Source organism: Miniopterus schreibersii (assembly GCF_964146895.1).
Source record: "Miniopterus schreibersii genome assembly, chromosome: 16".
NCBI lineage: Eukaryota > Metazoa > Chordata > Mammalia > Chiroptera > Miniopteridae > Miniopterus > Miniopterus schreibersii.
In genome coordinates, this window is record NC_138116.1 from 7,979,650 (window position 1) to 7,996,812 (window position 17,163).

General features: G+C 44.3%; 2 protein-coding genes across 2 annotated transcripts in view; both read right to left on the reverse strand.

Moving 5' to 3' along the window:
* Positions 1-2,885, reverse strand: part of CEP112 (centrosomal protein 112) — a 217,300-nt gene extending 214,415 nt beyond the window's left edge. Inside the window, exon 1 of the mRNA XM_081162815.1 lies at positions 2,769-2,885. The gene's annotated coding sequence lies outside the window, so the exon portion shown is untranslated. The remainder of the gene's footprint in view (positions 1-2,768) is intronic.
* A 5,746-nt stretch (positions 2,886-8,631) lies between these two features.
* APOH (apolipoprotein H) lies at positions 8,632-16,703 on the reverse strand. The gene is made up of 8 exons (XM_081115743.1): positions 16,600-16,703; positions 16,049-16,225; positions 14,704-14,800; positions 13,418-13,494; positions 12,389-12,577; positions 10,847-11,026; positions 10,381-10,578; positions 8,632-8,783 (listed from the first exon to the last, which is right to left on the reverse strand). The coding sequence occupies exons 1-8, from the start codon at positions 16,661-16,663 to the stop codon at positions 8,728-8,730; spliced, it is 1,038 nt and encodes a 345-aa protein (XP_080971869.1). The 5' UTR covers positions 16,664-16,703; the 3' UTR covers positions 8,632-8,727.
* Positions 16,704-17,163: the final 460 nt, after the last annotated feature.

A 17,163-nucleotide genomic window follows, 5' to 3' on the forward strand; every position in this document is an offset into this window, starting at 1 on the left:
AAAAGCACTACCCATGTAAGAAAAAATTGATAGTTTGGATTTCACCAAAATAAAAAACTTTTGCTCTGCAAAGGACTCTGTTAAGGGGCTGAAAAGAGAAGCCACAGACTCAAAGAAAAGATTTGTGAATTATATATCTCATAAAGGACTTATATCAAGAACATATAAAGAACTCTCAAAACCATATTAAAACAAACAACCCAATAAAAAAATCAGCAAAGCCCTACCCAGGCTGGCTCAGTGGTTAGAGAATCAGCCTTCAGACTGAAGGATCCCAGGTTCAATTCCAGCCAAGGGCAAGAACCTCGGTTGCAGGCCCGATCTCTGGCCCCCACTCTCACATCGATGTTTCTCTCTCTCTCCCCCTCCCTTCTACTCTCTCTGAAAAGCAACAGAAAAAATATCCTCAGGTGAGGATTATAAAAAAATAATAATCAGCAAAAAAATTAGTCTCTTTACCAAAAATGACATATACTTGACAAGTAAGCACATGAAAAGATGCTCAACACTTTTAGTCACTAGGGTAATTTTTTTTCCTGATTGGTTAGCTGGCTTGGGGTTGTTTGGTTGGTTGGTTTTGTTTTGCATTCCTACAATAACTAACTGCATTTCTCCATAACTACAACAGTTATGTACTTGGTAACAAAAGGTTATGATGCCACTGCTGGATGTTAGATCATAAAGCTGAAAAACAATTATTCAAATGGATGCATAAACAAATGCAAACTCATAAACGCAGAATTCTAGGCACAGCTATGACCTAGAAGTATACTCCCAGGCTTAAACATCCTGCCCGTGCACTCAAACATTTGCCTGAGAGTGCCCATAGTTAGGGCTAAAGCAAAAAGATTCCTAATAATCACTCAATAAATCCTCTGACACAGACAGGCAATGGTAGTGTTTAATGCTAGAGGAAACTAAAATTCAAAGTTGAAAGACTCACCCAAAGTCATGAGATTAAAAGCTCAGATTAAAAGTCTAAAATCCCTAGCCTCAGATCATTCTATCTGACCACTTGGCATTTACCTATAAGTCAGCAATATCTCCAACCAATAATAAAAAATTTTGAAAATTAGAAAGGCAATGAGAATTGCCATAACAACATATGATACTGGGGTAGACATTTAAAAAAACCCACAAAAGAAAGAGTTAATATAATATTTGATAAAAGCTAAAACTCTGCTTCTCCTCTTTTTTATTCTCCAACAAAACAATAAAATGCAAAAACCAGAAACAAAAAAATTAATTTACAATTTCAAACCTTCAAGGAATTCTTGCTACACAAATTACATCTTATAAATTATAGCTACTTAGTTCCAGCGAATCAAACCACTTTATTGCTATTTATTAGAATTGCAGATTTAAATTATTAGAATTGAAAAAAAAAATAAAGCTATATCTTCGATTTGGGCTTAGAGCGTGCCTACTAGTGACATAAATTACTCCAAAAGAAAAAAAGTTGAGCGACTCTTGCTCATTGCCACAATCTATATTGAGATCATGTCTTATATTTAACTCACTGGCATTGTCTTTTTTAAAACCTGATTCTATGGGGACAGCTACAAAGTGGGCTAAGACCTTCTCAAGGTTCCTGGAGGCCACTGGAGTCAGCAAAGCTTGAGCAGGCCGCCAATCCTGAAAGGCTTTGGGGGGAAAGCAGCCACAACTGCTAGAAGAGAGTACACCTCGGTATATCATGCCCCTCGCCAAACGCAACACACATATTCCTGAAAGCGGCATGTCATCAATATTGTGCGATCAAACCATATTTCAAATATAGGGCGGCTCATTAAAGAAAACCTGAGATGCGTACTTCAGTGCAACAACGTCTTCCAGGTGTGCGTTCCCCTGGCTTGCACATATGGGGGTGCGCGCGGTTACCAAGCTTGGATGGAGGCCCCTCTGCCTGGACCTATCGCAGCCCCGGCCCTGGGAGCCCGGCACCAGCTCGTGGCCATTTCACAGACGAGGAAGCTGAGGCTCAGCGGGGTGCAGTCACCCACCGAGGGTCCCTCGGAAAGTGGCAGCTGGGCCTGAACACTGTGCCCAGGCTCCGCTGCACCACTACTAAGGAAAAGGCGCCTGTCATTTCACTTGCCTTTTCCATTTTATTTTTACTCATCTTTAAATATTAAGGACGAGTAAGACAGTGATCAGAGTAAGAACTGTTTGTAGTTACTTAAGCTGTTCTCTTGAAAGACTTGAACACTATACACCAGCGCAGACACACCTGGACGCTGGGACAGGGCCAGCCAAGGGGCTGTGAGGACGACTGTCCCCGTCAAGGAACCGGCACCCCGGGTCGGCCCTAAATCCCGGGTCGCTGACCCTGTCCTGGGAGGAGAGTGACGAGGGCAGCGCGCCGCGCCCAGAAGCCGCTTCCCGGGCCCCCGTGGGCGGAGGCGGCGCGCGAGGCCCGTGAGGCTGCCGAGGCCGCCCCCCCGCTGGGCCGGCGCGCGGGTTTCCTCTCCGGAGCCGCAAACCCTCGGGTCGGGCTCCCGGCCCCGGTCACCTCTGGCCGCTTGTCAAACTCGACTCGGAACTTTCCCGCCCGGGCCGGGTCTCACCCTGCACGCGAAGCCTCAGGTTCCCAGGCCCAGACCCCCGAGCGCGCGCGCCCCTCAGGCCTCGAGAGCCCGCCCGGGCCTGCGGGGGGAAGCCCCTCCCCGCGCCAGCCCGCACGGGCCGGGCGACCGCCCCCCACCCCCCGGCGGAAGTCCACCCGGGAACCCGGGAGCAGGGGGAGGGAAAATGAGGAGAACGAGAACCTGGCGCCCCTCGGTGCAAGCTTTCCGAGCCGCCGCCGCCGCCAAACGGTTTCAAATCCTTGCGGGCGGCCGCCGTCGCCGCCGCCCAGCAGGCAGGGGGCGGGCACTTCCGCGCTCGAGTTGCCCCGCCCCGCCCCGCCCCCTCCTCGCGCTCGGGCGGCGCGCGGCTCCGTTGCCAGGGCGACGGCCGGGCTCCAGGCGGGCGTTCCAGCCCCGCGGCTGCCAGGCGGGCCCTAGGCTGCGGCTGGCGGGTGGCCGCTGCCCTGCAGCCTCGCGAGTGCAGCTTGTGGGCACCCCGGGAGTGCGGAGGAAGAGCAGGGAGGGGACTCGGGGAACGGCATTCCCGGGGGGGCGGGGGGCACGGAAGGGTGTGGCCTGCGCGCGGACGGGCGCAGGGGCCGAATTGAGTCTAAAAGCTGCGAGTTCACTGCCTGGCGCCTTTCTCGCAGCCAGAGGAAAACAGGGTTGATTTAGGGGGGAAACGAGCATTCTCCTTTTTATCATTATTATTGCATTCAGAACTATCTGAGGCCTGAAAACAAGGGACCCCAAATTCTGAAGATGCTGAAATAAAACATAAAAGCTTTCTGTTTACCAGCTCTCTGTGTGGGAAAGGAGCGAGTGCTGCTCCCAGGGCCTCCCCTCCCCAGGGCACCGCTGTGCTGTGTTCTTTGGTCTTCTGTTACATTTCTGGGGAAACTCTGAGCTGTGTTTTTTTTAATATACAGGCAGAAATAACATTTAAATTGTAAAAACACTCACCTAAATGAAATTTGGTTCACCACTGTTTTTCATCTAATTTCACACCAGGATTCCTTCTTCAGGGTCTATGCAACACAGTGTGGTGCAGAGTCTACCCTGAGCACAGCTGGAGGCGTCTTTTTTAATTTTCCATAAAGAAAAGAGGAGATTCATTCCTTTTATACGAGTTACTTTCAAACTTCCAGGGGGAAGTCATATTCTTTCCAAGGTGCTTTTTCAAACCCATCCCACTGGGAGTAAAAACTAACAGTTCATTGTTTCAGTGACAACCCATGAAGGCTAAGGGAAAGAAAAGGTATGAAATGCTTTTAAGAATGCTGAGTTTCTCAAAAGTATATTTGAACATGTTTTAGGTAACAAATGATCAGTAATCCAGATTATTTGCACTGAGAGGGATGCAAAACCCACACAGGCAATTGCAGGAATTTGACCACCCAGTGAAGAGGTTCAGCTATATACCCACAGCCCTGGCCAGTTTTGCTTAGTGGTTAGAGCATCTGCGTGGGTGCTGAAGGGTCCTGGGTTCAATTCCAGCCAAGGGCATGTACCTTGGCTGCAGGATGGAGCCCCAGGTCAGAGATCGTGGGTGTGGCAGGCAACCAATCAATGTTTCTCTTTCACATCGCTGTGTTTCTCTCTCTCTCTCTCTTCCACTCTCTCTGAAAAGCAATGGAAAAAATGATGTCCTCAGGTGAGCATAACAATAAATACATATAAAACCACAGCCCAGCAGGTGTGAGCATTGTCCCATGCACCAGGAGGCCACTGGTTCCATTCCTGCTGGGGCCACATGCCCCGGTTGTTGGCTGGATCCCCAGTAGGAGGTGTGTGGGAGGCAGCCGATCAATGTTTCTCTCTCTCATGGATGTTTCTCCCTCTCCCTCTCCCTAAAATCAATTTTAAAAAAACATAATTGCACTATTTTGGAAAACACTGACTTAGACACAAAATTATGAAAATCACTGTATTTTTCTCTTCTGAAACATTGTGGAGTTGAGGTTTCAACAACTTCAGTGTGACTTTATCCAGTAATTTGAAGGATTGTAACTAAGAGACATAAAAGGTAAGTACAAGACACAAGAAAGAATGTTACTGACTTTGGGTCACTGTGGTGAGTTATCAGGCAATTATTTCCACTTACTAGCAAAAATAATCAAGACTTAACATAAAAAGAAATGAAATTTTCCCTCCTAGACAGATTTTTTGAATTGCATTTTTTTCAGATTATACAAGTTTTAACTCTTTTATAGGGAAATTGAAGACCACTGAAAGTTTTAAAGAGGAAAGTAAAAATTATGTGTAATCCTACAATTTAAAAATAACAACTATTAATAATTATATATTTTTTCTCAAATTACATATAGTCATATATAAAAAATATATAATATATATAAAATAATGAAAGTAATATATAAATCATTTTAGTGTCTACTTATTCCATCATTAGAATACAACATCATTTGCTTAATTACTCTCCTATGATTGGATATTAGCAATTTGGGGCTTTTATATATAATACAGGAATAAGTATCTTTTAATATACATCTTGGTTGAAGTTTCGGCTGTCTCCATAATGGGTATTTCTATGGAGGTAAAAAACAACTAAGGCTTTTGGTCAGTGCTGTCAAGTTGCTTTCCAGAAGTGTTTTGCAAATTTGCAGTTTCACTCAACAGTCCCTAAGGGTGGCTGTCTCACATTAACAATTTTTGTAATCGGTGCTGATTATATGTATATAAAAAGTATCACTTGAATTTTCATGTTCCACTATTGGAAAAGTAGAAATATTTAATATCTCATTGGTCTTTTTCTTTCATTCTTCTGCAAAGTTTCTCTTTATTCCTTTGTCCACTTTTCTGGAATTTGACATGATATACATAGCTTCCATAATTTTATTTATTATTTCAAAACTAGCAATGGTTCTATATGCAGTACTAATGCATAGCCTGATATTCTAAATAATCAGATTTCAGTCAGTGCTTCACCATTTTTGCATTATTAAGATGCTCTGTATAATTAGAAGGAAATACATGAATGACTCATAGCAGTCTAAATGGAAAGCAATTTATAAATACCAAGAATGGTGATTATCATTATGTAAACACATTAGAGATAAATATCAGAATAATCCTGCAGCCAGTAAATCCCTTAAATTGGGTAGAAAATGATCCCGAACTTCCTATTTACAGGGGACAAAAGTATGACCTATACCGCAAATAGATGTATTACAAAGAAAGTAGAAACTGAGGATTACAAGGCATATATTCTTTTCCTCACTACTAAAAAACAAGTCACAGCCTTGAGCACACTGGTTCTGATTCCTTCCTATGCCGAACAAAGTCACGGCCACCCTTCGGCCTTTACCTCGGCGGCTCCTCCATCCTGCCTTCCCGCGCAATCCATGCTCAAGGCTGCTAACAGAGACACACTGGCTATTCGCCCTCCCTCCCTTCAGCAATTTGCTACTGCCCCAATGTCCACACCAACTGGCAACCAGCTGCTAGGGAGCTTCATAGCCTCACCTACACAAAATCTCTCCACCAACCTATTGCAGCACTCCTCCCCAGGCTGTAAGTTTCCAACTTTAGAGGCCAGTGATTTCCAGGAAGCCACGGGGAAAATTCATAGCCTAACTAGCAGTCTAAGAATGGTAGAAAAGACCTAGCCCGACCTTCAGGTTGCACATCTGGTTCTGTCGCTGATTAGCTTTGTGACCCAGGTAAATACATTTGCATAATTTTTCCTGAGCTTTGGTTTCATGACTTTCCTGTGGCATGATAGGGAAAGTAGAATTAACGAAGGTGAGATACACAGGAAATTTTACCCTGTGCTTGACACAAGGCAACTTCAAGCAATATCAAGTCTTTTCGATCCCAACTGTTTTGTGAGCACTTTCAAAAGTAATAGATTCCACTAGGAGGCAGCACTAGCACACAAAGAACTAGTTATGCCACGCATACACACACACACACACACACACACACACACTCATGTACATACATCCACCACACATTCACACACATGCATGCACATATACCCTCACATGTACAAAAAGCACTAAAAAACATACACACACAAGGGATAAACATCCACACCAACCACACACACTCTCATACACAGAGACATACTCCCCCACATAGGCACACACACCAACCTGTTTCCTTTCCTTTCTTTCTTTCTAGCCTTTTAATCTTTTATTTAGGGATTAGGGTGGGGAATAATCTTCACGCCAGTAGTTGGGAAATTTCACTAACGAATACTTATTATTGAATTTGGAGGCTCAGAAATGAGACCCCATATATCAGGAGATTGGTCAATAATTTCTTTACAAAGGAGAGAATTCCTTTTCTGTGCTATAAACTTCTTGCAGAAATATGTTACAGCTTGAGAGACAAGTTAAATAAAACACAGGCACCTTTGCATTCAGAAGCCCATCCTGCCATAATCCAAGAGGAGAGGCTCACTGGGCCTGCAGTCGCTAGTTAAGTAACATCACATAGATGGGAAGATGAAATTCAGCCAAGCTAAAATATCAGATGATAACCAGCAACTTGTGGTTATAGTTTCATTCCTCCTTCAGTGGATTTCAAGGGGTGGGGGCGAGAGGGGGTGGGGAAGGTAATGCTTCTTAGACTATCAGCCAGCCCGGAGATCACCACAGGCTGTGGCTAGGGAGGGTATGGGTGAACTTTGATAACGGGCAACCTGGTGATCTGAGCATTTAAGAAAAAAAGATTTGGAAATGAGGTTTTATTATGGGACTAAATGGGCCACATAATCACTAAGTAGAGAGGCTGCAAATAGGTAGTTTCTACTGATGGGTTGGCTCCTCTAACCCAAATTGCCTCTTCAGATGGCAAAAATAGCAGATTTTTCTTCCTGTGAAAATCTTGTTAAATTAGAGGAATCAGTACTGTGGCCTAAGCTCCAAGGTCTACTCTGATTATTTTTTCAGGGACCCAAGTCTATCCAGCAGCCTGAAATGCCTTCCATTGAACAAAAATGGTACAAAAAGCTATCTTCAACAGACTTGCCGTATTCCAGGAGCTTCTTTGTGGAATAGGCTGGCGGGGGAGAGGGGGCAAGAGAGTAGATCTTAAAAGTTCTCATCACAAGAAAAAAGAAGTGTAACTATAGGAGATGATAGATGTTAACTAAACTTATTGTGGCGACCATTTCACAATATATGCATATGTCAAATCATTACGTTGTACCCCCGAAACTAATGCACTGCCGTATGTCAATTATATCTCAATAAACAAACAAACCTACTCTTACCGTATGACCCAGCAATCATGCTCCTTAGAATTTACCCGAAGGAGCTGAGAGTGAGGAGACAGAAGGTGGCTTGAGGAGGGCTGAGAAGAGAAAAGCCACCTTGGGGTGCAGGAGAGTGAGCAACCTAAAGAAATACGGTGGGATTTCTGGGCAGAGCCGAGGGCTTATGCAATGTTTGTGTTGATGAACTGAAAGTGGTGCCTATTAGCCTGATTGTGAGTTTTCCCTTTTTCCCAGCAACATTCAGCTGCTCTGGCACAGCAGAGGGAGGCAGCTAGCGCCTGGGGTAGGCTTTGCCACCATGTGCCACAGAAGGAGAAAGGGGTGAGGGAACCGAACATGAACAAAGGAGCACCCTCATGATGGAGCACGGAATTTTAGTGGCTAAGGAAAGATTTTTTTCAGGCATTTTGTAAACCATACTCCAAGGGGTCAAATCCAGCTCTCCTGACCTGGGAGTCCATGCTTGTCCCTCCATGGCCATGCTTCTCAAACTGGAGTACACAAGAGTCATACGGGGACTGTGTCATCAATGCAGGTTTTGGGAGCTTCCCCACAAATTCTGGGACACAGCATTTTTTATTTTGTAATAAGTACCAGGGTATACCAATGTGGGGGCCTGTGGATCATTCTCTGAGAAATACTGAATTGTAATTGTTTTAGGTGAAAGCATTTGAGAATAGATTTAGGGAAAGGGGAACCGGGTTACCCACATAATTGTTACACTTTCCATGTGATAGCCATGAAATGATGCTCCAAATATTGGGGTTCTGAACCAGGTAACACGACTAAAACGAAGCCCATAAGAAGTAACGAAGCAATGGCTAAGGCCATAAATTCAGTCACTTTAATTTTCCTACTTCCATTAGGTTTCTTGGACAAACATGGACGTGACATTGAATTTTGAATCTGAAAACCAGTTTAGCATGGCTTCATGTCCCATGCATCAGTTTTCCAGAAGGCCAAAGAGCTGTGTTCTGTTTGGGCAGAAAGAGATAAACATTCTATGAGAAACAATCATTCCTTAAATTTGTTAAATGGCTAAGACAAATTAAGTACATTTTACAAATGTGCAAAATAACTTGAATTATATGAACAAAACCATTTAGAGCGAGGTTTACGTGATACGAGAAAGCACCCAGGAAATGATACTGCACACATTTCCAGGAGAGGAAATAAAAGGTTCTATATAACTCTGAGAATCAAGATTAAAATTTAAAAAAAAAAAAAAAAGGAATCAGCCCTTTATCTATTCACAAATGCACTAACCGCTCGGCATCTCTCTCAAGACTGGGAGGGAGAATGGCCTGAAGGATATGTCGACAAAGCTCTGTTTGCTTGTTGGTTTTTTAATCACCCCCTTCTAATATTGTTTTACTGATTCGTACTAGGCCTATGGTGCTTTGTCAGCCTTGGTATTTAACATCTCGCCAGGGCTCTGCTCTATTTTGAAGAATAACAATTTGCCCTGGCCCTTGTGGCTTAGTTGGTTGGGTATTATCCCATGCAACCAGAGGTCGCAGGTTCGATTCCTGGTCAGGGCACACGCCCAGGTTGTGTGCTTGATCCCCAGGAGGGGGCACGCAGGAGGCAGCTGACTGATGTTTCTCTCTCTCTCCCTCTCCCTTCCTCTCTCTCTAAAATCAATAAAAATGTTTTTAAAAACACAGTTTATTCTGTGCACTTCTAACCCTTTGTAACTATAAGAACTGTCATTGGTTGAGCACTGCAGCACTCAGTAGCATGCATATTTTTATGATCATCAAACCGATGAGGTGGGTGTTACCTACTAGTATCATTCCCTCTGTCTCTCTAGCTGGCCCCTCCTGTCTTCTGTAGGTCTGCCCCCAACTCTGCTCCCTCCAGCCTGCTCCTACAGGGCTGTCAACATCCTCGGACCATTTCTAGACCAACAGCCAACCACGGCTTCAGCCTCTGCTGGTCCTTCCTTCGTACAACAAAGATGTTTAAACCCTAAACCTGAAACCTTACACAGTTGGCAGCTCTAAATGCTGGTTATTATGAACGTTTTATCTCACACAGACATAATTATCTTTTTAAAATATTTTGCTCTGATGAATACTATGCTCTAGGGGGTCCTGTTCAAAAACTTTAGGAATTGCTAAAGGAAGGAAGGAAAAAAATGTTAGAAGGTCCATAAACCAATCACTATTGCCATGAATTACTTTGTAATTTGGATGAGTTCTTTATAATTTGGGACCAAGAGGTGGCAAATATTCCATATATTATTATTTTATTATTATTATTATTATTATCATTATTATTATTAACTATTCAAGCTTAATTTGGAATCAAACAAGATGGCATAATTCACCTCAATATTCATCAAATAAAACCACAACCCTGAGTATTAAGGAAAAGAATTGGAAAGAAAATGTTTATGCGAGTAAAGAAGCTGGGTGGAACTCCCTGTCTCATCTCACTCCTCCTTGGCCCCCATTTGTTTTTAAAAGCCCAGTGACATGGCTTCTTACGGTCATTATGCAATAAAAGTAGTGGTCACGGTGAGGGGCAGATGGAAGTCCCAACAGAAAGTTCCAGTGTTCGACTCACCCTTGAAGCACGTGGGGATTTCAAAGGTGCCGTCTAGGCACTGAGCATCCTCTGTGTAGCTACATTTCTTTTCTTTATTTTTGCAGAAGAAAGAAACTTTCTGACCATGCAGCATTCCATTCTTAAATTTCTCCTGGATCTTCACTCTCTCTCCTTCGAATATCACAGTGGCTTTTTTCACAGATATTGTACAAGATGCTGAAAGAGACAATGTTTGTAGTTAAGACTTGGGAGTTCTGTTAGTCTTTCTCTTTTTCATGTTTCAATTTATCTCTGTTGGAAGCATCACAGATGTCCCCTTTCCTTCCCCGAGTGATCCCCTCCACCCGGCACCACCCCCTGCAGGCCTTCACCACACTGTCATTTGAACCTGGAGGTGAGCACACCTGAAATGCATTGCTCGAGACAAGAGTCCGAGACTGTACGTAAGTTCAGAGGCGTTTGAAGACCTCGCCCATTTTCATACCTTTGCAACTTGGCTGCGCAGACCAGTTTCCAAATTGGTTACATTCTACTTCTTCTGGGCCATCCAGGACGTACGTGTCGTGGCAACCGTAGGTGGCCTTATCCTTGTAATGGAGTGCTGTTTTTGCGGGGTAGTTCACAAACCCATTGTCTGGTCTTACTGGGAATGGGCATTTCACTTCTAAAAAGTTTATCAATAAGACATGTCAGCATGAATAGGGATGCCGTCCAGGAGTCACGGACACGTAGTTACAGTCTAACCCCCTGATGCCGCTGGTCACTGGGTGTTCCCACGCCTGTGGGATGCAATTTCTAGGTACCTCGGTGCCTAATTCTGCCCCCCTTATCTTATACTCATGGGAACCTGGGGAGTAAAAAAAGAAACAAAACCACTTGAAAAGTATATAAATGAGTTGCCAAGTTCTTTGGGCTTTCACAGAATCGTAAGGTATTGTTTATTGTGAATTCATCTCTACGCAGGCTACGGTGGTGAGTTTGAAAGAAGGAAAAGAGTCTGTCTCTTTTAATCAATAAACCGTGAAATTAAAACACAGAGACTCCCTCTGAGCACACCATCATTTGGCTTTGAAATGTTGACTCTAATTCTCATGATTGTCTTCAGACTATACAAGACGCTGGCACAAAATATGAAGGAAAAGCATGGTGCTGCTCTCAGGCCCCCTTAAGGTGACCAACAGCAGAGACTAAAGAGACATGACTACTAAACAGAATGTGTGAGTCTTGATGAGATCTAATACTGGCAACTTTTTGGTACACAGGACAACATCCAACCAACTGAACCACACTGGCCAGGGCAAAAAGCATTTCTGTTTTGATCATTCAATAGACATCTAAAATACCTACTACAGGAGAAGCGAACAGTCCTTGGCATAACTCCTTGTGTGCATGAGAAATTCTACAATTTGTCTACTTGTTATCCAACTGACAAATTTAAAGGTAGTGATGCTAGGTCAAATTCAAGGAGGAAGAATTGCATAATTCTTTAAAATTTAATATTTTTGTGATTTTTCAATTTAGGCAAGAGCTGATCATCTGACTGCAACCCAGTTTTTTACCTTCCTCTCCTGGGACACCCCAGTCGAACCCGGGCTTCTCTTCAGCAGCCTCACCACAGTATCCAGCCGTCTGTGCACACACCCTGTTCCTTCACGCCTTCCAGGCTTTCCACGTCCCGGGGGCTCTGTGGCACGCCTTCCCCCCTCGCCCACCCATCCTCCAAGCCCCTCCTCTGGAAGGCTTTCCCAGGCAGCTCCAGGCAGCTCAGTGCATTATATATAATTCCCCTGAGGCCGGAAACCAGGTCTCGTTCATCTGGTACCCAAACACCTAGCACCCTGCCTGGTACACGGCAGAGGCCAACCAGCGTTTGTTGAACAAGGTCATTTGGAAGGCAGCTACGCTCACATGAGCACCAACGCCAGACAAGGTTATCTGAAACACTCAATGATCGCAGGATGTTCAAGAGTTCTCAAAAAACGGGAATTTCATCATCCTAGTCATTTTCTCTCATCATTGCACTTACCCCTGCATTCGGGTAATTCGGTCCAGTTCCCATGTGCCGTGCAGGTAACGGTGTCGTTTCCAAACATGACATAGGGCGGCAGGCATTTAAAGACCGCCTGCTTCCCATAGAGGGAGCTGTTTCCAGCCAGTGGCTCATAAGCATGAAGCACCGCAAACTTAGGTGTGGGCGGTGGAGGGCAGGTGACAGCTGCAAAAGGGAAGAACAATCATTTTCATGCAAATCGTTGAGTCTTTTAGGTATACTCTTTCCAGAAAGGAAAAAAATCCAAAGATAAACGAGAGAAAATGCAAAATGTGGTCTGGTGCCAGGGTCAACATGGTCAATCGTAGAAGCCATATGAGAAAATTTGATCTGAAAAGCAGATGTCTGACCCAGTCCAAAAAATGGAAGTAAATATAAGTGTTGCCGCCACTAATTTTCCTGTTACAATAGCCTAGTGCTTAGGTTTCCATAAGTCTTTGACCCCAGCACTCCCTCGGAAGATGCTTCTGGAAGTCAGAATAGGTGGACAACGTTGCTGAGGCACCATCCCCCCACCCCCACGCCCGTAATCTGGAGATGAGAGCAACTCAGTGCGAAGTGACTTGGGACATCCGTTGCATGGCTAGTTCAGGGGTGCTGCTCCTGTTGAATACCTCCTGCTTTGGGGTGAGCTTGTGCAGGGAGCTCACGCAGAGAAATGGCACAGGCTATCACCCTGGCCTGCCAATGTGAAGCTTTAGCAAGTCCAGGGAAAGTTATATTAACGTAACGGAAGTTAGCACGGACCAAAATGGGACTGAACTTGAATTATCTAGAGTCTCAGCATGTGACCCATGGACCGGCAGCATGAGCATCGCCTGGAGGCCTGTTGGAAATGCAGAAGCTCAGGCCCTACCGAAGAGCCACGGATTGGAACGCGTGCTCCCCGTAAGGGCGGCCGAGCCTCTCCCAGGGCTGAGACTGAAGGGCTCCCGGGGCTTGAGACTTATAGTCCCAGGCAAACCAACTGGTCACCTTCCCCATAACTGGGACCCACAGACTCACGGGCACAGACAGGAAGATCGGGACTCCATTTTCCCTCCTCGGTGCATTGAGCAGATTTAGTTCCATTCAGATAAAACCTGCAATGGAAAATTTAGTCCATCGAGAGCATCACATCTCAATGTCTTCTCCCTTGTGCCTTGCCTTAGAGTAACACTATTGACTTTGTTCCCATAATGGGGTTTTCCTGAAGAGTTAACACACATCTAAGGCTCAAGACTCCCAGCCTAGTACTGCAGGTGAACTGCTGGAGAGAGGGAGGTTTCCATAGCTGGCGGGTATAGCAGCCAAATGCCCAAATCCCTCATTTCTGACCAGCTGGATAAATGAACTGATGCTTATGTGAAGCAAAAATCCATTTCTTTTTCAGGATCACAAAATGAATTAAACTGAGTAATTTCTACTATTTTCTGAGAGTCTAGTGACACAAATGTATAAAAACAGTGCAGTCTAATATCAGGGTGATCACTTCTTAGGTTATATAAATGTCTAATGACTATGCTGTACACCTGAAATATTATAATATTGCACGCCAACTGTCATTGGAAAATAAAAAATAATTTCAAAGCGAACAAAAAACCAGTGCAGTCTATTTTCATTGAATATGTTAACTTTCTGTCCTTGAGGCCAAGTTTTTCAATGTCGTTTGTCTTCAGACCCACCGTTAATTTGTGTTTCGGATGAAAGGCCTGCATTTCTCTTTCACACACAGTATTTCTTAATCTCCAGCCCAAACAAGGATCCTCAGTAAAGTTTTGCCCACCTGTATTACAGCCAGCATGCTCTTGTCAAGAGGAGCTATATTACCAGCCACAGTGCTTTCCACCTGGGAATGCTGTGCTGCATTGAGGTCCAAGAGGACCATGTCCCACATCATCATATGTCCAATCCTCTCCACAGAATTTTCTTCCAGAGACCACCAGGCCAGTCAATCAAGTTCACCTCATCACTAAAGCCCAAATCCAATTCCTAAAATATTTTAATCCTGAAGCTAAGATCTGGCCCAAAAAGGACAAGGTAATATCCAGTTTCAATAATTTCAATGCACCTCCTCAGATAGGTAACTAATCAGGAGCAGAAAAATTAGATACATTTCAGGGATTGTCACGTGCTCTGCCCTGTACCCACCCTCAACACCATTACCAACACCATTACGCATTTGTACTCAATGATCTGGATTGAGCAAGCCCAAGGCTAGGAATGAAGCATGGAGCAGCCTCGATGCTTAGCTTAAGGGCATAGAAATGTGCTTCACGCATTAGCCACTCAGCTACCCGGGAAGTCCTTACCCGCTGTTACAGGAAAAAGTGATTGTGTTGGGATACGTAAAAGATACATAGCGCACAGCTCCGTTCTCCAAGATTCCAGCAAAAGGACACACTCTGGCTGTGATTTAAAGATAAAAAGGTAAGTATCCATCTATAGAATTTCCTATTAAAATGAACTCATTTCTAATCCTTTGATCCAATAACTCTACTGGTAACTATTCTAAGAAAGTACCTAAAATAAGTCGAGCGATACATGCATTAACGTGCTCATTACGCAGTTACCTCTTGTAACAAAAATTGAAAATTCACGATCAGGGTATTGTTTTAATTAACGATGGTAAATCAACAGTTGAACTGTATACAGTGCAGCCAATAAAATACTGATTAGAAAGACCATAGAGACATAGTCAATGTTTCTGGCACGCTGACAAATATAGGAAAACACAGAATGGTGCATGCTCTCTGCAGAAACGCAGAAATATACACATGGAAAGTAACAAAAAAGTGAAATTGTTAGTGTCCCAGGGTTATGGTCGATTTACAGAAAAAATTTCCCTAATGATGTTATAGTGGTTTTTCATGAAAAATTATGTCTGGTCTTTTTTCATCAAAGAGAATATGAAAATCACTCTTATGAACATGTATAATGTTCACAAAGGTCATGTCCATATGACCAAAATAACCAGAGGCTAGATAGGCCCATATGGTTATTTTTAGTGCTTAACTTGCAGGTAAAATTGCCAGAAATTCTATCTGGTTGGTTGCTCAATATTTGACTGTAAAAATAATGCCCGACTGATATCACTGAACCCTATTTCTAGGACGAATATAAGCAGCCGTCTACCATAAAGCAATAACGAGATATAAATAAATGTATATAATTTGTTATGTGTATTATTAATTTTGTATCATCTAGAATATATTTATACTTTCCTATAAACATAATATGTAATATATACATGAGTTAGATGAAAGTCTTGTCATTTCAGCAACTATTAAATCTGCTTTCATTTTGAGGCAAAGTCCAGAGATGCGATGAGTCCTCACGCTTTCTTTTTTCAGGTGTCTCCCTGGCCTCTGTTTCCTTTTCCGAGTATCTGCGCTTCTTTTTCTCTTCTGCAGCGTCTCCCTCTCCCTTTATCAGACCAGGTCTCTTTTCCACATCTCTCCCCAGCCCAGGCTAAGCTCCCGTCCCCTTCTCTAAATAGCACCTGCTGCCCTTGGTCTCACCTCCCATGGAGAAGCCCCCAGACCCCCTTGTTTCTTCACAGCGCCCCCCCCCCACCCTGCTGGCCTTCTGCTCCCTGAGCATAAGGTAGGTTATGCCCCGAAAATGTCTGGGTTGCTGAGGAGGGCGCTGACTTACGTGTGCATTTCAGCGTGTTGACGGGCCAGACTCCACTGAGGGGGCAGGTGAACCTCCTCATGTCTCCCCGGGACACATAGCCCGGCTTGCAGACGTACACTATCTGCTCCCCCGGCTCATAGGATGATTTTAAGGGAGTAACCATGGCAAATGGTAAATCATCTGGCCTGGGACAGGCTGCAATAGAGCACAAGGCAGTTGGTTAAGAAATCTATAGGTGCATCTTTAAGTTCAGCTGGCACAGAAATCAAAACTCATTAATACCGCCCCAAAGCAACCCTACCAAGTCCTGGGCCATATCTCATCAAATCTCCTCAGCAACCCTTTGAAGGGTACCACTGTTATCCCCATTGTACAGGCCAGCACACTGAGGCTTAAATTGTCTAAGGATCTTCTGGAGGACCTTTAAATGTGGCAACATTAAAAAATAAGCATCAATCCAGCCTCTCCAGCATCCACCCTACAGAGAATGCAAGTGGTCATTAGTGACCCCCGCATACACCAGGGGCTTGGGTACATCAATTATTTTTGCAAAAGCAAAGAGTACTTACTCCGTCCCGCAAAAGCCAAATGGCAGAGAAAGCTCGAGAACAAGATGAGAGCTGGAGAAATCATTGTGGATGATTCTCACCAGCGCACCTAAGTGTCTCTCCTCTCCCAAGGGGAGAGAGGCGCATGCGAAAACCGCTTAACTATTAACCATTCTTGTGTACTTTTATCTCTGCAAATAGAAGATAAAGTTTCAGGATCTGAAAGCAGAACTCCGAGGCCTACGTCCTTTAATCATTCACCTTCCCCTTCTGTGGGTCTGCTGTGAAATCTTTGGTTGATGGCTTCCGTCTCCATAGCCTTCATGTTCGAGGCACAGCACAGTTCCTTGTTGCCGCCGGTAGAATCCCGGTGGTTCCCAGGTGGCCGGGCCTTGGGTCCAGGCCTCTCCCTCGCCATCCTTTGTTTTGTTTCACGGTGGATGGGTCACCACAACACTGACGCGACTGCTTCACACACGGCCTGAACTTACGACCGTCTCCCGTTTTCTGGGTTTAGGCCTTCACACCGCCAAGATGATATTCTGGTTTCTAGATGCATGAGCCTTCAGATGTGATGGAGTTGTT